This window comes from Leuciscus leuciscus (genome assembly GCF_965113295.1).
Source record: "Leuciscus leuciscus genome assembly, chromosome: 12".
In the NCBI taxonomy this organism is placed as follows: Eukaryota; Metazoa; Chordata; class Actinopteri; order Cypriniformes; family Leuciscidae; genus Leuciscus; species Leuciscus leuciscus.
Genome location: NC_138736.1, coordinates 26,088,840 through 26,109,480, shown reverse-complemented (window position 1 = coordinate 26,109,480; position 20,641 = coordinate 26,088,840). Strand labels below are relative to the sequence as shown.

At 43.3% G+C, this 20,641-nt stretch overlaps 1 protein-coding gene and 1 long non-coding RNA gene across 4 annotated transcripts; both read left to right on the top strand.

The window, feature by feature from the left end:
• The first annotated feature begins 272 nt into the window (after positions 1–272).
• On the top strand, positions 273–20,339 carry LOC309511540 (uncharacterized protein). 3 transcript variants are annotated; one of them, XM_082186813.1, is made up of 5 exons: positions 273–466; positions 794–894; positions 17,368–17,637; positions 18,767–18,814; positions 19,892–20,339. In XM_082186813.1, the coding sequence occupies exons 2-5, from the start codon at positions 813–815 to the stop codon at positions 20,092–20,094; spliced, it is 603 nt and encodes a 200-aa protein (XP_082042939.1). In that variant the 5' UTR covers positions 273–466; positions 794–812; the 3' UTR covers positions 20,095–20,339. The 3 variants fall into 3 exon arrangements, with proteins under 3 accessions (XP_082042939.1, XP_082042941.1, XP_082042940.1); XM_082186815.1 differs by lacking the exon at positions 794–894 and having other exon boundaries at positions 278–466; XM_082186814.1 differs by lacking the exons at positions 273–466; positions 794–894 and adding an exon at positions 17,018–17,297.
• Positions 5,117–11,265, top strand: LOC309511576. The gene is made up of 3 exons (XR_014210687.1): positions 5,117–5,731; positions 8,883–9,127; positions 10,258–11,265. It is a non-coding gene; the product is annotated as an uncharacterized lncRNA (long non-coding RNA).
• Positions 20,340–20,641: the final 302 nt, after the last annotated feature.

Below are 20,641 nucleotides of genomic sequence, written 5' to 3'. Positions count from 1 at the left end.
GTGGACGTCTAAGACAGGTGGAGGAAATTGACATGATCTAGGTTTGCAAAGTTACCTCCAAATGAGGTCTTTTCTACGTCATGTTTGGAAGTCAGATTTTGGTTCCCTGAAGGTGCAGACTGTGACGCCATGTGGACGTCTAAGACAGGTGCAGGAAATTGACATGAACAATGAATGTAGGGAAATGTTTGATTGACTGAGGCATTAATCATTGACATGCTTAGCTTCGTAAATGCATTTTTTTATGTTAAATATTAACATGGTTTTTGTAACGTGATTCATGAGTAGCCTAGGTCTAAAGCAGAAGTAGTTTGCACGTCGTGATGACGTCCGGAATTGGTCCGCATATATATATGAAACAGGAAGTCCCGCCTGCGGTATGGTAGTTCCACAGGAAACACCACAGGAAAAGTGAACGGCAGCAACTTCAAGCAAGAGACAAATCTGAAAAATCCTTGTTTTCAAGGTAGGTTCGGTCAACTTAGTGAAGTTTATGTTAAATTATGCATTACTAATTTTAGCTGTTTTAGCGTTATTGTCTTAAACTAGCCTACCTAAACCTGTTGTGGGGTAGGGAGTGCATCTCCACCAGCTAAACATTGGCCATAGTTAGCCTACTTTTGAAAACAACTTTCGCACTGCACCGAAGCTTAAGTAGCAGCTAACATCATTCATCATAAACCCCCCTGACTGACATGACTGTGTGTATGCAGATTATTATTTGTATATGTGTTTGTGGCCACAGAACATACTTTCTCCTATTGATTTCTAAATTTAAATTATTTTCCTTTAGACTCTTCTCTAATGCCGTAATGGCATCTTTTAATATGAAGGGGAGGGGGCAAAAAGGCAAGAGGCCTTTCGGAAACACAAAAATATACAGAGCACTACAAGGTAAGGCCAGATAAAAAAAGAATGAGGGACTTGATGTATGACTGCAGAGTGCCTTTGTATGATAGTAATTATGTGTGTTTTTGTACTTGTGCAGATGGAGTTATGAAGTTCAACCAAACTGCTACGGAGGACTCCATTAGAACTTTCACCTCAGAACACCTTAAACACGCACCACAAAGAAGTGGAGGTGGAGGGTTCACTCCACATAGTCACTGATCATGTGCTGAACACAGAGAATATATATATATATAGCGCCGTCGCAGGTGGGGTGCGAGGCCCTGTGCGAACTTGAAATGCGAGGCCCTGCTCTTTGATATGGATGCTCAATTGCGCATGAATAACAGTCACACGGACGTAGCTGTTCTAGTTCTATTGCACGCATAATCTTGCTGCAATACGTTTTTATGAAGTATAATAATACAGCATAATCATGCACATAGTTTCAGCTATGACTTTTTGCTATTTATTTCAGACGGTATAAAATCAACGGTGCAACGAGTCCTTTACATAAAGTCAGCTCGAGAATTTGTCCGAATACATACATAGATCCGCCTACATAACCAATGTATATCTTAATGGTCCAGTGGTAGAACTTTCGCCAAGCGTGTCAGAGGTTCTAGGTTTGAATCCGCACTCGTATAAATATATATATTTTCTCGTATAACGTTATTATTTTTATTTTTTTTAATCAAAACCGATTGTGTTCATCAGTGGTTGTATATCAAGCAGGGACACATTTGTGTGCATATAGAGTATCCGCAACGGATTGAAGCGCGCGTCCAAAGGAAGACAGTGCGGTGTGTGTGCGAGCCACACGAGAAAACACTGTATCCGTGTCACAGGTCAGGGTGGAGCGCCAGCGGGCCGCCCACCCCTTTGCTTGCGTGCCGCCCCTGAGGAGCCGGCCGTGGACACGAAGGAATTGGCAGACACAGAATTCAAAATAAATATACTCTTTATTAAATAATAAAAACAATGTTAAAAGTCTCTTCAGTTCAGGTTATCTCTTCATGTATCTCTTCGCATTTCTCAGCACCTTCGGACAGAGAGAGGAATGGACATAATCCACAGCTTCCGCATTCTCTTCGCGTTTCTCAGCACCTTCGGACAGAGAGAGGAATGGACATAATCCACAGCTTCCGCATTCTCTTCGCGTTTCTCAGCACCTTCGGACAGAGAGAGGAATGGACATAATCCACAGCTTCCGCATTCTCTTCAGCGTTCTCTTCGCGTTTCTCAGCACCTTCGGACAGAGAGAGGAATGGACCTAATCCACAGCTTCCGCATTCTCTTCGCGTTTCTCAGCACCTTCGGACAGAGAGAGGAATGGACATAATCCACAGCTTCCGCATTCTCTTCGCGTTTCTCAGCACCTTCGGACAGAGAGAGGAATGGACATAATCCACAGCTTCCGCATTCTCTTCAGCGTTCTCTTCGCGTTTCTCGGCACAGCATTAGCAGGCTCTTCGCTGGACTCAGACAGAGGGAGGAATAGACACGTGTAACTCACAGCATTAGCAGGCTCTTCCAGCATTAGCAGGCTCTTCACTGGACTCAGACAGAGGGAGGAATAGACACGTGTAACTCACAGCATTAGCAGGCTCTTCAAGCATTAGCAGGCTCTTCACTGGACTCAGACAGAGGGAGGAACAGACACGTGTAACTCACAGCATTAGCAGGCTCTTCACTGGACTCAGACAGAGGGAGGAACAGACACGTGTAACTCACAGCATTAGCAGGCTCTTCAAGCATTAGCAGACTCTTCACTGGACTCAGACAGAGGGAGGAATAGACACGTGTAACTCACAGCATTAGCAGGCTCTTCAAGCATTAGCAGGCTCTTCGCTGGACTCAGACAGAGGGAGGAACAGACAGCTGTGATTGCGAGTGAACAGCAGAAACAATTCCCACACTCACATTTCCACCACACACTGTAAGGTTTCACTCGTGCTCATTTCCACAATAAAACTGCAACTCAACAGACCCACAGTGTATCAAGGCCTCCGCCCGCATTCCAGCCGAAGTTCTCTCTGGCTCTCTCATCTGTCTCTCTCTCGTCCTCTCTCTCCCGCGGCCTCCCGCCGCGACCGCGGCCACGGCCGCTCACGTGCTGCGCGCCCCACCTCCCATCCTCCTTGTGTGTTTTATCCTCTCAAAAAGCGGGAATGGCCTCAATCAGACGCTCAGAGTGAAGTCCCTACACCTGTCGCCAATCTGCCGTTTAGTTGTCATGACGACAAACACTCATACAGATCTGGAGCTGTTTGTCACCCCGTGACATACCCCCCCACCAATCCGCTCCAGGACGCCGAAAAAAATAAATAAATAAATAAATAAATAAATAAAAATAAACAAAGCAAAAATAAACAAAAAAAAAGGGAAAAAAAAACTGGTCGCCATACCTTCGGCCCACGGTTGCTCAACTCAGGGCGGCATCCTGCCGACTACGCCACTTTATGTCACAGGTCAGGGTGGAGCGCCAGCGGGCCGCCCACCCCTTTGCTTGCGTGCCGCCCCTGAGGAGCCGGCCGTGGACACGAAGGAATTGGCAGACACAGAATTCAAAATAAATATACTCTTTATTAAATAATAAAAACAATGTTAAAAGTCTCTTCAGTTCAGGTTATCTCTTCATGCATCTCTTCGCATTTCTCAGCACCTTCGGACAGAGAGAGGAATGGACATAATCCACAGCTTCCGCATTCTCTTCAGCGTTCTCTTCGCATTTCTCAGCACCTTCGGACAGAGAGAGGAATGGACATAATCCACAGCTTCCGCATTCTCTTCGCGTTTCTCAGCACCTTTGGACAGAGAGAGGAATGGACATAATCCACAGCTTCCGCATTCTCTTCGCGTTTCTCAGCACCTTCGGACAGAGAGAGGAATGGACATAATCCACAGCCGCATTCTCTTCAGCGTTCTCTTCGCGTTTCTCAGCACCTTCGGACAGAGAGAGGAATGGACCTAATCCACAGCTTCCGCATTCTCTTCGCGTTTCTCAGCACCTTCGGACAGAGAGAGGAATGGACATAATCCACAGCTTCCGCATTCTCTTCGCGTTTCTCAGCACCTTCGGACAGAGAGAGGAATGGACATAATCCACAGCTTCCGCATTCTCTTCAGCGTTCTCTTCGCGTTTCTCGGCACAGCATTAGCAGGCTCTTCGCTGGACTCAGACAGAGGGAGGAATAGACACGTGTAACTCACAGCATTAGCAGGCTCTTCCAGCATTAGCAGGCTCTTCACTGGACTCAGACAGAGGGAGGAATAGACACGTGTAACTCACAGCATTAGCAGGCTCTTCAAGCATTAGCAGGCTCTTCACTGGACTCAGACAGAGGGAGGAACAGACACGTGTAACTCACAGCATTAGCAGGCTCTTCACTGGACTCAGACAGAGGGAGGAACAGACACGTGTAACTCACAGCATTAGCAGGCTCTTCAAGCATTAGCAGACTCTTCACTGGACTCAGACAGAGGGAGGAATAGACACGTGTAACTCACAGCATTAGCAGGCTCTTCCAGCATTAGCCGGCTCTTCACTGGACTCAGACAGAGGGAGGAATAGACACGTGTAACTCACAGCATTAGCAGGCTCTTCAAGCATTAGCAGGCTCTTCGCTGGACTCAGACAGAGGGAGGAACAGACAGCTGTGATTGCGAGTGAACAGCAGAAACAATTCCCACACTCACATTTCCACCACACACTGTAAGGTTTCACTCGTGCTCATTTCCACAATAAAACTGCAACTCAACAGACCCACAGTGTATCAAGGCCTCCGCCCGCATTCCAGCCGAAGTTCTCTCTGGCTCTCTCATCTGTCTCTCTCTCATCTGTCTCTCTCTCATCTGTCTCTCTCTCATCTGTCTCTCTCTCATCTGTCTCTCTCTCATCTGTCTCTCTCTCTCGTCCTCTCTCTCTCTCGTCCTCTCTCTCTCTCGTCCTCTCTCTGTCCTCTCTCTCTCGTCCTCTCTCTCTCTCTCTCGTCCTCTCTCTCTCTCTCTCTCTCTCGTCCTCTCTCTCTCTCTCTCTCTCTCTCTCTCTCTCTCTCTCTCTCTCTCCCTCCCTCCCTCCCTCTCTCTCTCTCTCTCTCCCTCTCTCTCTCTCTCTCTCTCCCTCCCTCCCTCCCTCTCTCCCTCCCTCCCTCCCTCTCTCCCTCCCTCCCTCCCTCCCTCCCTCTCTCCCTCCCTCCCTCCCTCCCTCCAAACAGCAGGATTGCGAGGCCCCCTAGTGGCGCGAGGCCCTGTGTGGTTGCACAGTTCGCACAGTCTATGCGACGGCTCTGTATATATACACACACACACACACACACACACACACACACACACACACACACACACACACACACACACACACACACAGCTGTCAGTTACTCAGTCACTCAACTTTTGCACCTTGTTTTGCACAGATTCAGTTTAGCACTTGTGTGATAGTTGTGTTTAACTGAAATTGTACAGACCATACAGTGATTTACAAAAAATAAAAAATAAAAATGTGTGGGGATTGAATTGTGCATAACTGTATGCCTATACCTTTCCAGAGGGTGGAGGGTCAGTTAATTTTCCTGTAGCTTTGTTTGGCTCAGAGGCAGGTTTGAACTGGAAATGGATGGAATAGGCTAGATTGGAATGTGTTTCCAGTTATGTGGTGGTAAGGAAAGCAATCAAATGAAGCTACAGAAAAATGAACTGGAACAGTTGAAATGAGACAAAGGTTATGAACAGTGCAGTATAAAAGCACTGTCTGCACCTCCAGAGGTCCTCTGGACGTTAATACAGGACGTTTGTTTGACGACTAAATAACACGTCATTTGGCGTGACAGTCTGCACCTTTAAGGTATCAAAATGATGAAATATTTTGTAGTGATGTTAAAAGAATAGCGAAACAGATATTTAGGGATCCCAAAATGAATCATACTCAAAAATGGGAATACTTTAAATACTTTAAAGATAAGAGAAGCAGCAATGAGACGGAGTAAAGAAATAAAAAATAATAACGCCTCAAAAGAAATTAGTATCATGAATGAACTAAATACATTATTGAAGAAAGATAATCTATTAGAGGAAGAAGAAATTAAATTGAAGAGACTAAAAGAAGAAATAGATCATACATATATTAATATGGCTAAAGGAGCCTTCATAAGGTCAAGAGCAAAATGGTTGGAATTAGGCGAAAAGAACTCTAGCTACTTCTTTGCCCTAGAGAAACGAAATCAAAAAAGAAACAATATCTCTGCACTCAAGATTGATGATGTCATAACCACTAATCATTTGGACATTTCAAAATTTGTTTATTCATTCTACAGTAACATATACAAATCAAATTCCCAAATCAATGATTGTGATACGTTTATTGAATCAATTAAAAAATATACACCAACCATTTCAGAGTCCTTCAAAACTAACTGTGAACGACCCATCACAAAATCAGAAATATCAGAAGCAATCCAATCAATGAAAAAAGGAAAATCTCCAGGCAACGACGGCCTCTCGGTTGAATTCTATTTACATTTTTGGAATATTATTGTGGATCCTTTATTGGAATTATTTAAGGAATGTCAAGATAGGAAAGAAATGTCAACAAGCATGAAACAGGGTATTATAACACTAATTCCTAAACCGGAAAAAGATCACCTTATGATAGAAAATTGGAGACCTATTACGCTTTTAAATATAGATTACAAAATTATTTCATTGGTATATGCTAAAAGGTTAAAAAAAGATCTTGGAGAAATTATCGCCGAAACTCAAACTGGATTTATGGCCAACCGTCATATTAGTTCCAACATAAGGCTTGTTCTTGACTTATTAGACTACTCTGAAAACATTGATAATGACTCCCTTATAGTTTTTCTTGATTTTTACAAGGCTTTTGATACGGTGGAACATCATTTTTTATTTAGAACACTTCAAACCTTTGGTTTTGGTCAAAATTTTATTTCAACAATAGAAATGTTTTATAAAAATATTGACAGTTGTGTTATACTATATCCAAACACTACCAAAAGATTTCCAGTGCTGAGATCCGTCCGTCAAGGCTGTCCGATTTCTCCCTTTTTATTTGTGATTGTTGTCGAATTGCTCTCATTACATATTTTAAATAACCCAATAATTGAAGGTTTGTCTATTTTTGGTAAGGAAATTAAATTGACCCAACTAGCTGATGATACAGCATTATTCTTAAAGGACAAACATCAGATTGAAAATGCTGTAGCATTAATAGACAAATTCTCAGCTGCTTCTGGACTAAAATTGAATAAATCTAAATGCGAAATTTTATGTCTGTTTGAAACAAATGTTAAAACCATATATAATATGCCTGTTAAAAATTGTATTAGATATCTTGGTGTTTTTGTTTGTAAGAATGTTATAGAGCGCCAACGACTTAACTTCACCCCCAAAATGAAAAAATCTAAAACTATATTGAACCTATGGCTTCAAAGAGACTTATCAATCTTAGGTAGGGTCCTTTTGACTAAAGCTGAAGGAGTTTCTAGATTTGTGTATCCAGCACTCTCTCTTAATGTTTGTGATTCTACATGTAAAGAAATCAATGATATGTTTGTCAAATTTGTATGGAAGAACAAGCACCATCATTTGAAAAAAGCTTTGCTTTCTGGTCCTAAAGCTAAAGGTGGTTTTGATCTATTAGATTTTGTGGATTTAAATAATACATTTAAAGTTAAATGGTTAAAGGAATGCTTAAAAGCTCCAGATTCATTATGGAATTTTATTCCTCATAATATATTCAAGAAGGTTGGAGGTCTCAAGTTCTTACTGTCTTGTAATTACAGTATTTCTAAATTACCAAGATGTCGGAATTTCATCACCAAGCTCTGTTGGCCTGGAAGCTGTGTTATTCACATAACTTTTCACCACATAAATCCATCATTTGGAACAATGAGTGTATTACTAAAAGGAACAAATCATTGTATTTACAAAACTGGATAGATAAAAATATCATTTATTTAAAAGACTTATTTAGCCCTAATGGTCAACTTCTTAGCTATGAAGACTTTCTTACACAGAAAACTTTCCCGGTAAAATTTTAAGAATTTAGCTCAGTAATTAACTCTATTCCCAGTGGAATATTAGAATTAATGAAAAGCTATGTAGAGCAAAATGTACAACGCACTACTCCTAACATTCTTTACATAAACGGTATTGACATTCTAAGCAAAAAATTTACTAATAAACATATCAGAGAATGTTTCTACAATGCCAAAAAAATAATACCTATATAGGGGGAAATTTTTCTGGAATGCTATTTTTATGGATATTAATTGGCAGAAAGCATGGCTTGTTCCTTTTAAATTTTGTGTCACAAATAAAATTAGAGAATTACATCTAAAAATACTACATAACATATACCCATCTAAGATGTACATTTCAAGATTTCTTGATATTGATAACAAATGTACTTTTTGTAAAAATGAACTTGAAAATGTAACCCATTTGTTTTATGGTTGTTCATACAGTAATGCATTTTGGAAAGAACTTGAGAATTATATATTATGTAAAACAAAACACAAAATCAACATTGAGGGGAAGAACATTATTACATATTTTGATTTCAAAGAAAAGAAACTATGTACTATAGTAAACCTTTATATTTTGTTAGGCAAGTTTCATATCCATAAATGTAAATTCCAGAATTCTTCACCATCGTTTAAGTTGTTTTTGATAGAGGTGGATTTTTATTTTAAGTCTCTTAAATTAATTACAAACAAGAAATGCATATCAGTAATGAACATTCATTCAGAAATGTTTAATGGATAATATGTCACTAGAACTATTTTTGTCATGAGATACAAATCTGTCACAAAATTTGTTTTTCTTTATTGGTAATTTGATGTTTTTTTTTTGTTTGTTTTTTTTTTCCTTTAATTTATTGTATTGTTACTATTATAACGAATGTGAACTGGAAAGACTGAAATGTTGTTGTTATAACTTAAAAAAAAAAAAAAAAAAAAAAAAAAAAAATTAAGGTATCAAAATGGGACGTCCACAATGACCACATTTGGAGTACAATTAGCCCTTACACAGAGATCCGAAGGACGTTAATACAGGACGTTTGTTGGACGACTAAATAAGACGTCATTTGGCGTCACAGTCTGCACCTTTAAGGTACCAAACTTGGAAGTCCTCAATGACCACATTTGGAGTATATTTAGCCCAGTAGAGGTCCTCTGGTCGTTAGTACAGGACGATCATTAGACAACAAAAAAAAGACGTCGTCTGGCGTTACAGTCTGCACCCATAGATACAGACGGTTGGTCTGGGAACGCCCCCGGGAACGCCCCGTCACGTGATGTGAATTTAGCCCGTGGGGGAAAACATTGCCTTGGCGCTCATTGAAATACACGGGGCAATCATGCCGAAGAGTTGCTGTGTCGTTTTCTGTGCCGCCAGCCCGCCAATAAACAAACAAATTATGAATTGATGTTCTACATCCTTCCTAATTAACACACAGAACCGGAAAGGAGGACAAAATGGCTTTTGAGCTTTCTTTTTTGAGATTACTGTGTGAGTAGATCCCTGTGTGATATAGTAGTGGGTGTTAAACTCGTATTAGGCAGTGCTGGGCTAGTTTTGTCTACATCCCTTACGAAAAAGAACTATAGTAATCCTATAAGATTTCTATAGTAGTGTATAATACTTATGTGATGTTCTGTAATACCTCTATAGTACTTCTATAGTAGCCTATGTCCCAAAATACTATAGTATTCCTATAGGATTACTATAATATTTTGTCCCAAAATACTACAAGATTCCTATAGTTGTTTTTCATAAGGGATGTCTCATTCACATTAGCGTTATCAGCTGAAGGCTCATGACGCGAGCCGTGAACCTATGGAGTAGACTGCAGTCTGTGAGTTACTAGAGGACTTTAGGGATAACTGTCAGCACAGTTCCTCAGAAACTTCATACTACTGATCACCGTTTTACAAAAGGATTAATAGTTTGGAGTGAAGCATACGTACAATTGGTAAGTGACAAGGTTTTATGGAGTTATAGTATGCAACATAAGTTGATTGAGTTATAGGCTAATGTTACCGCTACAGCTACCGCGATGTCTTGGAGATTCAACCAGATAACAAAATATGTCTGGAAACGACACCTCCGGCCATTTGGTTGGGTCATTGACCCAGTTTTTAATTAAATAAGGGCTATCATAACCTATTGCAGTTAATTTTACAATGTACCGTTGCCGGTCGGCAGGCGTCAATGACTCGCAATACCACATTTTTGTCATTCAAATACACACGATGTTCGCAGTGTTTTCCCCCACGCCGACTCCACCCTCGCCACGCCCCCAACTATGACTAGATGCCGACTGTATGTATAGGGGACCAAAATGAGACGTCCACAACCACCATATCTGGACTACATTTAGCCCTTAAACAGAAGTCCTGTGGAAGTCGATACAGGAAGTTCGGTAGACGGCGGAAAAATACGTTGATTGGCGTCAGAGTCTGCACCCTCCTGATACCGACATAGGACGGACAATCACACCGTTGAAACTACGTCATCTGGAGGTAACTTTGCGCAGGGGGGTGGTTCACAGTTTTGACAGCAGTGTGTTAGCATTTGAACAAAGTGCTGTAAATCCACAGTGTTGTGCAGGTTGTGGTTAAAGTCATGGGATAAGTGTGTAGAGTTTTGAAAACTGTGTTCAAGCAATGAAAAATGAACTAGAGTTTGGTCCACATGAACTGCTGCTGTGCAGACTGTAGTTAGAGTTTTGCACATGTGACTCCAGTTGTGCCCACTGTCGTTTAGCAATCGAAAAAAACTGTAAGAGTTGTGTTGCTTGGAATGAGTTTTTCAGGTGATGTGAACTGTTTAGCTCAGGTGACTGTTGGTAGTGCAGACTGTAGTTAGAGTTCTCTTACGAGAGGTTCTCTCGTACTTGCGTAAGTATCTTACGCTAGGGGAAAACCTCTTTTCCTCGAGATATTGAAGCCAAAAATTATCCTTAATTTTGCAATAATGTAAAACGCATTGCAGCAGCATGCAGACATGGGCGAGACAGCTCGCGCGCCCATTGGCTGCTCTGCGGCAACTGCACCAGCCTATCGATAGAGGCCCCTCATGACGTCAGAACCAATGAGGGTGCTTCGCGCCCATTACGTCATGTCCCGCCGAAAGCGGGTCGGGCTAGGGCTATAAATACGGCCCAGAGAGGCTGGTTTGGTCAGTTTTTTATCTCTTCAGCGAGCCTACGCATCGCTGGATCCTGAGAGGAAGCCACGCCGTCTGATTCAAGCACTCAGCGGGATTTGTTCTGCATCTGAAGCTGCCGGTCGACAACTCGCCACCTTCAGTCGCCGTTCCTGCTCACGCTTCCGGCGTACATATCCTTTTCTCTGCTACTGTGTTTTGTGTATGTGTGTGTTCGCCGCCGCGACACACACTCTCATTGCACTAAAAGAGCTGGGCGTCTTTTTCAAGACGCCCCTTTCCTGAGGACGCGCTCGCTGACGGCGACTGCCCTCACTGCGAGCTAGTTACTGCCTATGGTGACTCTGCGGACTCACCTGGCATCCTTCTCCGAGACTGCGCCTCCGCCCCCCGCCCGCAAAGCTCGCCGGTGCGCCCGCTTGCCTTGCCTGCTTGGAGGATGATACCTGCTCTCCCTCTGTTCGAGCCGCGCAAACCGCGCCGTTCACAGGGGAGGCTGGAAGCGGACCGTCGGGGTTAGTTTTTCTTTACGTACAAGAAAGCTACCCTGCCCCTGCGCCCCATTCACGCGTCACTCACCGGCGAAAGGAGAATATAGTGTTTATAGTCCCGCCGAAGCTGGACGGACCTGAATTTTCTCACACATTTCTCAGTTCCTTGATCAGGCGACTGGAAATATAAGTATTGCAGCGCCTGCAAGCAAACGCTGAAGAAAACATGTTGACGCTCTTATATGCTCGTGCATCTGAAAGCCTTTGTGTCCCCCCCTGTGGCTCAGTGGCGGAATCTTTGGTTTTTCACACGAGAGACCGGTGTTCAAATCCCGGTCTAACGGCAGATTAATTATGCCTCCAATGCTTCGCTCTGTCAGTTCCCTGAAAGGCGACTGCAGATGTGCATTTTGCAGCCAACGAGCGCGTTGTACAACCCGCTCGCCTGCACCCAAACACCGTTTCTATGGTTCCCGTGCGTCACTGGCGAAAGGAGAAAAGAGCGTTTATGTCCCGCTGCGGCCGGGCCGAAATCCATTTCTCACACATTTCTCATTCCCCTCTGAAGTTCAGGCGACTGGAAATGTCAATACTGCAGTGAGTGAGCCTGTTGTAATGCACGCACGCCCGCAAACAAACGCCAGCATGTTGACGCTCTCTGATAATACTCGCGCTAACTAAATACCTATGTGTCTTCCCCTGTGCCCAGTGGCAGATTCTCAGGCTATCACGCGAGAGACCCGTGTTCGAGCCCGGGTCGACCGGCAGATAAAATTATGCCGTCAATGCTTGCTCTGTCAGTTCCCTGAAAAGGCGACTGCAGATGTGTATTTTTGCAGCCAACGAGCGCGTTGTACAACCCGCTCGCCTGCACCCAAGCACCGTTTCTATGGTTTCCGTGCGTCACTGGCGAAAGGAGAAAAGCTGGATCTACCTCCATTCTCACACATTTCTCTGGAAATGTCAATATTGCAGTGGACGAGCCTATTGTAATACACGCACGCCTACAAACAAATGCCAGCATGTTGACGCTCTCTGTTTCTATGGCAACTTCTCGCTCGTTCAGATCCAGTAAATGCGACTGTTCCAGTGTATTCTGCAGTAAACAAGTCGGCGACACAGCCCGCTTGCCTGCACACAAACGCCGTTTTTACGGCTACCCAGATAAATCCCATAAGAGTGTGTTTTCTGGTGTTCTGGCCACGGCCGATGGTGTTATGAGTGTAGACAAAATGCCCACTGCCCAGTGCTCATTCCTACACAGAAACACAGCCCGTCACACAGGGCTCGCGCACATGAAATCGACCCAGATCGATTGCGCATTAAATGTGGTAAATGTGCCCACTGCCCAGTGCCCACAAACACTACGTTCTGCATGTCTCAAGGTTTCTGTAAAACGAAACCAACATGCATTCGCTCTGCTCAGGCGGACAATGCTCTCAGTGTTGTAAATGTGCCCGCTATCCCACGCCCACATTCACACATAGACATGACAGGTCTTACGGGACTCGCCCAGCCCTCCCCCTCTCGGTTGACCACCGCAGAGGAGTCGAGCGCGGGCAATCTGCCCGCTGTTATCAGCGCGCCCCCTGCCTCAAATGTCATAAGCGCGACGCTTATGTTGCAGCACACTGAAGCCCCTCTGTCGCTAAGCGACCAGAGCGCGCTTCGCATTCAACCCCTAGCCATTCGTGCAAACGTATGGGCAAGGCTACCTGGGGTTTCGAAGTGGGTGCTAGACATTATAGAAAGAGGCTATTCGCTACAGTTCGGTCGACGCCCGCAACGCAAAGCGGCGCGAATCGATACTACGGTGAAAAAGGAAGTAGCACACCTACTTCGAGCCGAAATAGCGAAGTTACTGAGCAAAGGGGCTATAGAACCCTTATCACAAGCTCAGAGCGAAGGGGGCATGTACAGCAGATATTTTCTGGTACCCAAAAAAGACGGGGGTCTCAGACCCATTCTAGATCTAAGACGACTAAACAAAGCACTTCTGAAACGACGGTTCAGAATGCTCACGACCAAGAAAATCCTCTAGCAAATTTGCCAAGGGGACTGGTTCATGTCGATAGATCTGAAAGACGCTTATTTTCAAATACAAATAGCGTCACGTCACAGGCGATTTTTGAGATTCGCCTTCGAGGGTCAGGCATATCAGTACACAGTCCTGCCATTTGGCCTATCCCTGGCACCTCGCGCATTCACGATGTGCATGGATGCAGCGCTCGCACCCCTCAGGCTCCGAGGCATACGAGTGCTGAATTATTTGGACGATTGGCTGGTTCTAGCTCGATCACAGTCGGAGCTCATAGAACACAGGATCATATTACTCGATCACCTCGAGAATTTAGGTCTCACAGTCAATTGGGCGAAGAGTTCGCTGTCTCCCAGTCAGAAAATATATTTTCTGGGCACAGATCTGGACTCACTGTCTATGACAGCACAGCTGTCGCCGCAGCGCAGACTAAGTATTCAGCGCATGACAGAGATTTTTCGCCACAGCGCTTTAGTCCCGCTCAAAAAGTTTCAAAGGATGCTGGGTCTCATGGCTTCAGCATCCTCAGTGCTTCAGCTGGGTCTGCTTTGCATGCGCCCGCTGCAGTATTGGTTGAAAGCGCGCGCCGCGCAGAGCTTGGACCTCCGGTCTCGCGCGCCTCAAGGTCGATCAGAAATGCATCGCAGCTCTGAAACCTTGGACAGTGACCGACTGGTACCGGTCAGGAGTAAGCCTGGGGACTTCCTCGAGTGTGAAGGTGGTGTCTACGGACGCCTCAACCTCGGGATGGGGAGCGCTGCTCGAGGGCAGACCGTTATTCGGCCAGTGGTCGGAACGGGAGAAGCTTCTGCATATAAACTGCCTGGAAATGATGGCAGTCGACAACGCGCTGAGGCGCTTTTTTGTCCCCAGATAAAAGACACCACGTCTTGGTCCGTTCGGACAACATGTCAGTGGTGGCTTATATAAATCACCAAGGAGGTATCAGATCCAGAATCCTTCACAGGCTGACGGAACACCTCCTGGTCTGGGCTCAGCACAATCTGCGCTCGCTCAGGGCAGCGCATGTGCCCGGCCATCTGAATGTGGGACCAGACAGACTGTCCAGAAACTATCTTCCGGCAGGAGAATGGTCTTTACACCCACAGACAGTCAAACTGCTATGGAGGACATTTGGCAGAGCGAAAATAGACCTATTTGCGTCTCAAGAGAACGCTCATTGTCAGGAATTTTTCTCCAAGAGCAGGGATGCGCTGGCTCACGTGGCCCCGCTGCCCGCTCTATGCGTTTCCCCCTGTCACGCTCCTACCCCAGGTGTTAGAGCGAATCAGGGAGAGCGGATGCCCGGTGCTACTCGTCGCCCCATTTTTGGACAAACCAAGTCTGGTTTCCAGTCCTGATGCAGCTGACGAGTACCGCCCTGTGGCCGATACCGGTGAGGAGGGATCTCCTCTCGCAGGCAAACGGCTCGATCTGGCATCCTTACCCGGAGCTTTGGTCCCTACATGTGTGGGCCATCAACGGGTACCCGTTAACCTCCCAGCGGGAGTGTTAAACACGATCACACAGGCTAGAGCTCCATCTACGAGGCGGCTCTATTCCTCAAAATGGTCTGTGTTCACTAGCTGGTGTACAGCGAGTGGCACTTCACCCTCACGCTGTGGGGTGCCGGAGGTTCTCTCCTTTTTACAAGAGCTTCTGGATAAGGGCAGAACCCCATCCACGCTCAAAGTTTATGTGGCGGCCATAGCAGCGTTCGCTGAACCACCGCTTGGCCAGTCATTAGGAAGGAACGATCTGGTCATTCGCTTCCTTAGAGGAGCTAAGAGGCTGAACCCTCCCAGACCTCCCTCAGTTCCCGTTTGGGACCTTTCCACGGTTCTGGAAGCCATGAAAGGTGCCCCATTCGAGCCAATACAGTCAATAGACCTGAAACTCTTGTCTTTCAAAACAGTGTTTCTTCTGGCTCTCGCTTCAGTGAAGCGCAAAGGGGATTTGCAAGCGCTCTCAGTGAGCGCGACGTGTATGAAGTTTGGGCCTAATGACTCGAGAGTCATACTCAAACCAAAGCACGGATATGTTCCTAAATCCCTCAATACACCGTTTAGGGCACAGGTTATCTCCCTGTAGGCCCTGCCGGTATCTGAAGAGGAAGGGGACGCAGGCTTCCTTTGCCCGGTCAGGGCGTTAAGAGCCTATGTGTCTCACTCATCTGTTTTCAGACAGACGGAGCAGCTCTTTGTTTTGTTCAGCGGACGTTCTAAGGGACTAGCTGCATCAAAACAGAGACTATCCAGATGGATAGTTGATGCTATAGCGCTAGCTTACACATCCAAGGGCCTGCAATGCCCGATAGGTGTCAAAGCGCACTCCACAAGAGGCATGGCCTCGTCGTGGGCTTGGTCCAGTGGGATTGCCTTGCAAGATATCTGTATGGCGGCAGGCTGAGCCTCCCCGTCTACATTTATAAGGTTTTATAACCTCGAGGTTCCCGCTTTACAAGCTAGGTTGCTCTCGGTTTAATTTTTCAGTATTGCCCGCCCGATGCTATCGGCTCAGGATGCTGAAACTGCTAGAGCGTCGATCACTGATCGTCTGTATACTTCTGTGGGCTTCTGTGGGTCTGTATACTTCTGTTCTCGCCCTGGCTGTGTGGAACACTTGATATAATATGCTCTTATCAGAGCTCTATATTACAGGAATGATGCTATTCTAGCCCCTCTTCCTGGATTCTCTGTGAGTCCCTTGTGATTAGGCACTGTATGAGCCCCGGGCACCTGCCCTTGGGACTTTAGTGTTATGTCTCAAGCACGCACGGCGTTTTACACTGTGTTCCCCTAGCGTAAGATACTTACTCAAGTACGAGAGAACCTCTCGTAAGAGAACGTACTCGGTTACTAACGTAACCTCGGTTCTCTCTAGAAGAGGGAACGAGTACTTGCGTATCTTGCCGTGCATGCGTCACGTTCTGATTCGCTTCAGCGATGAAAAAAACTGACCAAACCAGCCTCTCTGGGCCGTATTTATAGCCCTAGCCCGACCCGCTTTCGGCGGGACATGACGTAATGGGCGCGAAGCACCCTCATTGGTTCTGACGTCATGAGGGGCCTCTATCGATAGGCTGGTGCAGTTGCCGCAGAGCAGCCAATGGGCGCGCGAGCTGTCTCGCCCTTGTCTGCATGCTGCTGCAATGCGTTTTACATTATTGCAAAATTAGGGATAATTTTTGGCTTCAATATCTCGAGGAAAAGAGGTTTTCCCCTAGCGTAAGATACTTACGCAAGTACTCGTTCCCTCTTCTAGAGAGAACCGAGGTTACGTTAGTAACCGAGTACGTTTTGCACATGTAGCTCCAGTTGTGCTCACTGTCGTTTAGCAATCGGAAAAAACTGAAAGACTAAGAATTATCTTTCAAATTATCATGTTTTATGAACTAATGCTGGAACTCTGCTTAAAGATGTAACCAACTCAACATGTTTAAAGAATTCTGTCTAAATCCCAAATTGATACTTCTAGGTTATTATAAATAAAAAACAACAAAAAATGACAATGACTGTCCAGAACGACCACATGACCTATCACACCATATAAATGTTTCATGACGTAAGAGTAAAAAAGGGATAGAGGAACAGTGTTTCAGAGAGATCAACCAGATCACATCTATGAGACCATGAGTGTCATTGGTTTACTCCATCTTTCGTTTTATGGGTTCATTCTGACAACACATGGTATGTCTGCTTTTTACCATTAATAATGCTCGTCTTAAATTAGTTGAATTGTTGTTCTGCGTTGTGTCAGCTCTCCAGCACCAGCGAGTCCGACCCAATGGCATGGCTATTCTTCCCTGTGGTGACCTGAAGGTCGGGAAAGTGACCTGGAGCAGAGATATGAAAGGACATCAAGTGTCCATCCTCAGCACTGATAATGGAGAGATAATCAGACATATGAATAATAGCAATCATAACTTATTGTCAGACCTGTCTCTGATTATCTGGTTTGTCTCAATTTGGGATGAAGGCTTGTATTATTGCAACGGGACACCTGTGGCATGTCTAACAGTGAAAACAGGTAAGAAACCATCAAGATATACACTGAAAAACAAACAAAACAAACCAAAAACTGTTTTGAATCTTATATGGTACATGTCATATATGTAATATTAAATGTTGTGGAATAACATGGTGGAATTGGTACCAAACGTTTTTTTAAATGCAGCTATTTTGCTAATATATATTTTGTGGTTGCAAAGTAATGACTGATTTGAAAAAAAAGAAAAAGAAAGAAAGAAAGAAAAAAAAGCATAATATGGAATCCTCTCTGTTAAATCTATGTTCCAGGATGTTGAAAGGCTGTAGCTATTTGTCATTTTGAAGTTTTGGAATACATTTTTAATTGCTTGCTTGCTAATGAATTTAATTCATAATGACATTTTGCCTAACAGAGCATAATGTGTACAAGGGGGACAAATAAGATGGTAAAACATCAATAATATCACAATGGTCTCTAAAATCTACTTAGGCTTACTGTGCTTTTGGGAAACACAGTCAAAAGACAAACAAGAGATTTTAGTACCATTTTGAAAAAATGTTTCATTTGTTTATAAAATAATTTCACAACAAGGGACACAAACACTTTTCTTCTGATATGAAAGTGAGTAAAATGAATTTAAAATTATTCAATATAATTTTATAAATATAATATAATATATAAATAACAAAATATTTCAATTGTTGTATTATTTTATATATATTTTATATATATATATAGCCTGTCAGGATAACGTTGTGTCTTGAGTTAATTTCATTTCTGTGTGTTGGTTTTATGTGCTTCAGTTCAGTCTTAATCACCTGCTAGTTAGTCTCCTTGGTTACTGATTACTTTCAGCTGTCTATCCTTATGTTCCTTGTGTATTTATACCCCGTTTCTTTCAGTTCACTGTTGGTTCTCGTCTATATCTGAGTAGTTTGTGTGATTGTTCTCTCTGCCTTATTTTTGTTTTTATTAAAGAAAGTTAGCATTTAATCTTTCTTGTCTTCATTCTGAGAACTACCACATCAGTTGTGACAACTTTTATAAAAAAAGTCTCTTGGGAGTGGTTTCAGTCAAATTTAAAATTATTTTTCTCTTATGAATTAATTGAGAACAAAATTTTACTTTGTTGTATTTAATACTTATGTTCTGTATATGATTTACACAGCAGCTGCAGATGGACAGAACAGGACAGATCTGACTGAATGTCTCAAAGGTCAGTAAGAAATTAATTCTGTCAGGACCACTACCGTCAAATACAATTGACAATTAGCATACAGTTTGGATTGGCGGTATGGTTCCGTTCTGGGCGAGAACTCCCCGCGCATCCATGCAGCCTAGCATGGATAAGAGCAGGGAGAACAGCAATAACCCCCCTTGGGGTAAACCGAACAGAACCAACATGAAAGTTTTCAAATATATTTAATTCAAGATTTTAAAGTACAACATCATTTGAGAATTTATTCTGATTCAAGGGGAATCAGAATGCCAAATCCTGACTGGGCGAGTGGAGCTGGGGATGGAGGAGGGTTATTAGCTCCTGAGAAACGCGATAGCTTCTGATAATACTGAAGGAGATTATATGTATACGGTTATAGGCGTCGTATTCCTACAGGTAGATGTGGATCAGCTGAGGGTCAGCTGATGTGAGCTTGACTAACGTGACCTGCCAGAACTAACACTACGCTTGATGTGTATCGTTCTTGAATTTTAACTGCTGCTTAACTAATTTCCTTTCTTTTTTTACAAAATCAAAGCAAATACTGCTCAGCTCAGGGTTCTCTCTGTGTTTTGATGGAACTCAGAGCCAACTTGTTGTGTAATAAAGAGACTCCAGATCATCATTCATTTAATTCATATTTTCGCTTCCTCATGAGTTTTCACTGTAAGAAAATAAATGAGGATTTATGAAAAGGTTGTGTCAAATGAAAGACACAAAGAGAAAACCTGCTTTATAAATGGAAAGTTGTGCTATCCTGGGACTGGATTCACAACATATCCTTCTTAATAATTTAGTTTTAATTCTCTAATTTAAAAATGTTATAAATGCATTGTATTACTGTATATTGTGCTTATCAATGATCTTCTTAAGAATGCTCTTTTGTTCTTTTAAGAAAACCTAAAAGAAAAAGCACTTTTTAAGAAAAAGCATTCATAAATTCCAGTTTGATTCACTGATGATTCAAGATGTACACCATTCACTGATAATAAAAAGTAGGGTTGCTATTGTAGGCCAGAATATGTCCTATGGTGAGAATTACATTTAAATCGTTTTTTTTATTTTTATCTTCAGGTACTGTCCATGTGAATGTGATGGAGCAAGTGTTGATGTTTGGAGGTGTTGGACTGGCAGCTCTGATGTTTCTCTTTGCTACTGCGGCTGCAGTGCAAGCTTTATACTCTTCTGTCAATGTAAAGCAAAGAGCTCACACGTTCCACGTTCAGACACAGGAGACTGATGATCTGTATTACATTAACCTGAGAGAACAGCAATGAAACTGATTTAAGGTATTCAAGAAATCTTTTGACAATTAAAAGGACCTTAAATTGTCATGTAGCTTGTTGAGAATAGTGCTATGACCAGTATAAAAAAAATTCACCAGTTGAACAAAGTGGGAAATGAGACTTACACAGGCCAGATAAAACCAGAATATCTTATTTTTATGTATGATGGTGTATGATTACTCAACTGACTGTTTCAACATATATCTGTGATGAAATAAAATGCAGAAATGATTCAAGGATTTTGTTTCTCCTGTTCTATTTCCGTTTCACGCTATATGTCACAAGACAACTGAGTGGCAAACAAGAAGCATTGCAAAAGCACATGGATATGATATGAGTACTGAAGTGGTGATATTTTTATAATCATTAGTATCATTGTAGCCCAAGTAATTCTATAAATGTGTAAAAACATCTGTACACCTCCATGAACATGAGATAATTTTAACTGAACTATCATTAAAAAAGCAACAACAAAAAAAAGCAACAAAAAATAGTATAGAGGTATATGTGGTTATCACATGAATACTTTTTAAAAGTT

What these genes read in the sequence shown, in the direction of transcription:
- LOC309511540 (XM_082186813.1), top strand. Translation starts at nt 813, where the DNA reads ATGGCATCTTTTAATATGAAGGGGAGGGGGCAAAAAGGCAAGAGGCCT. An exon ending in ATGTCTAACAGTGAAAACAG is followed by an intron (nt 17,638 to 18,766) that starts GTAAGAAACCAT and finishes TGATTTACACAG; the next exon opens with CAGCTGCAGATGGACAGAAC. An exon ending in TCTGACTGAATGTCTCAAAG is followed by an intron (nt 18,815 to 19,891) that starts GTCAGTAAGAAA and finishes TTTTATCTTCAG; the next exon opens with GTACTGTCCATGTGAATGTG.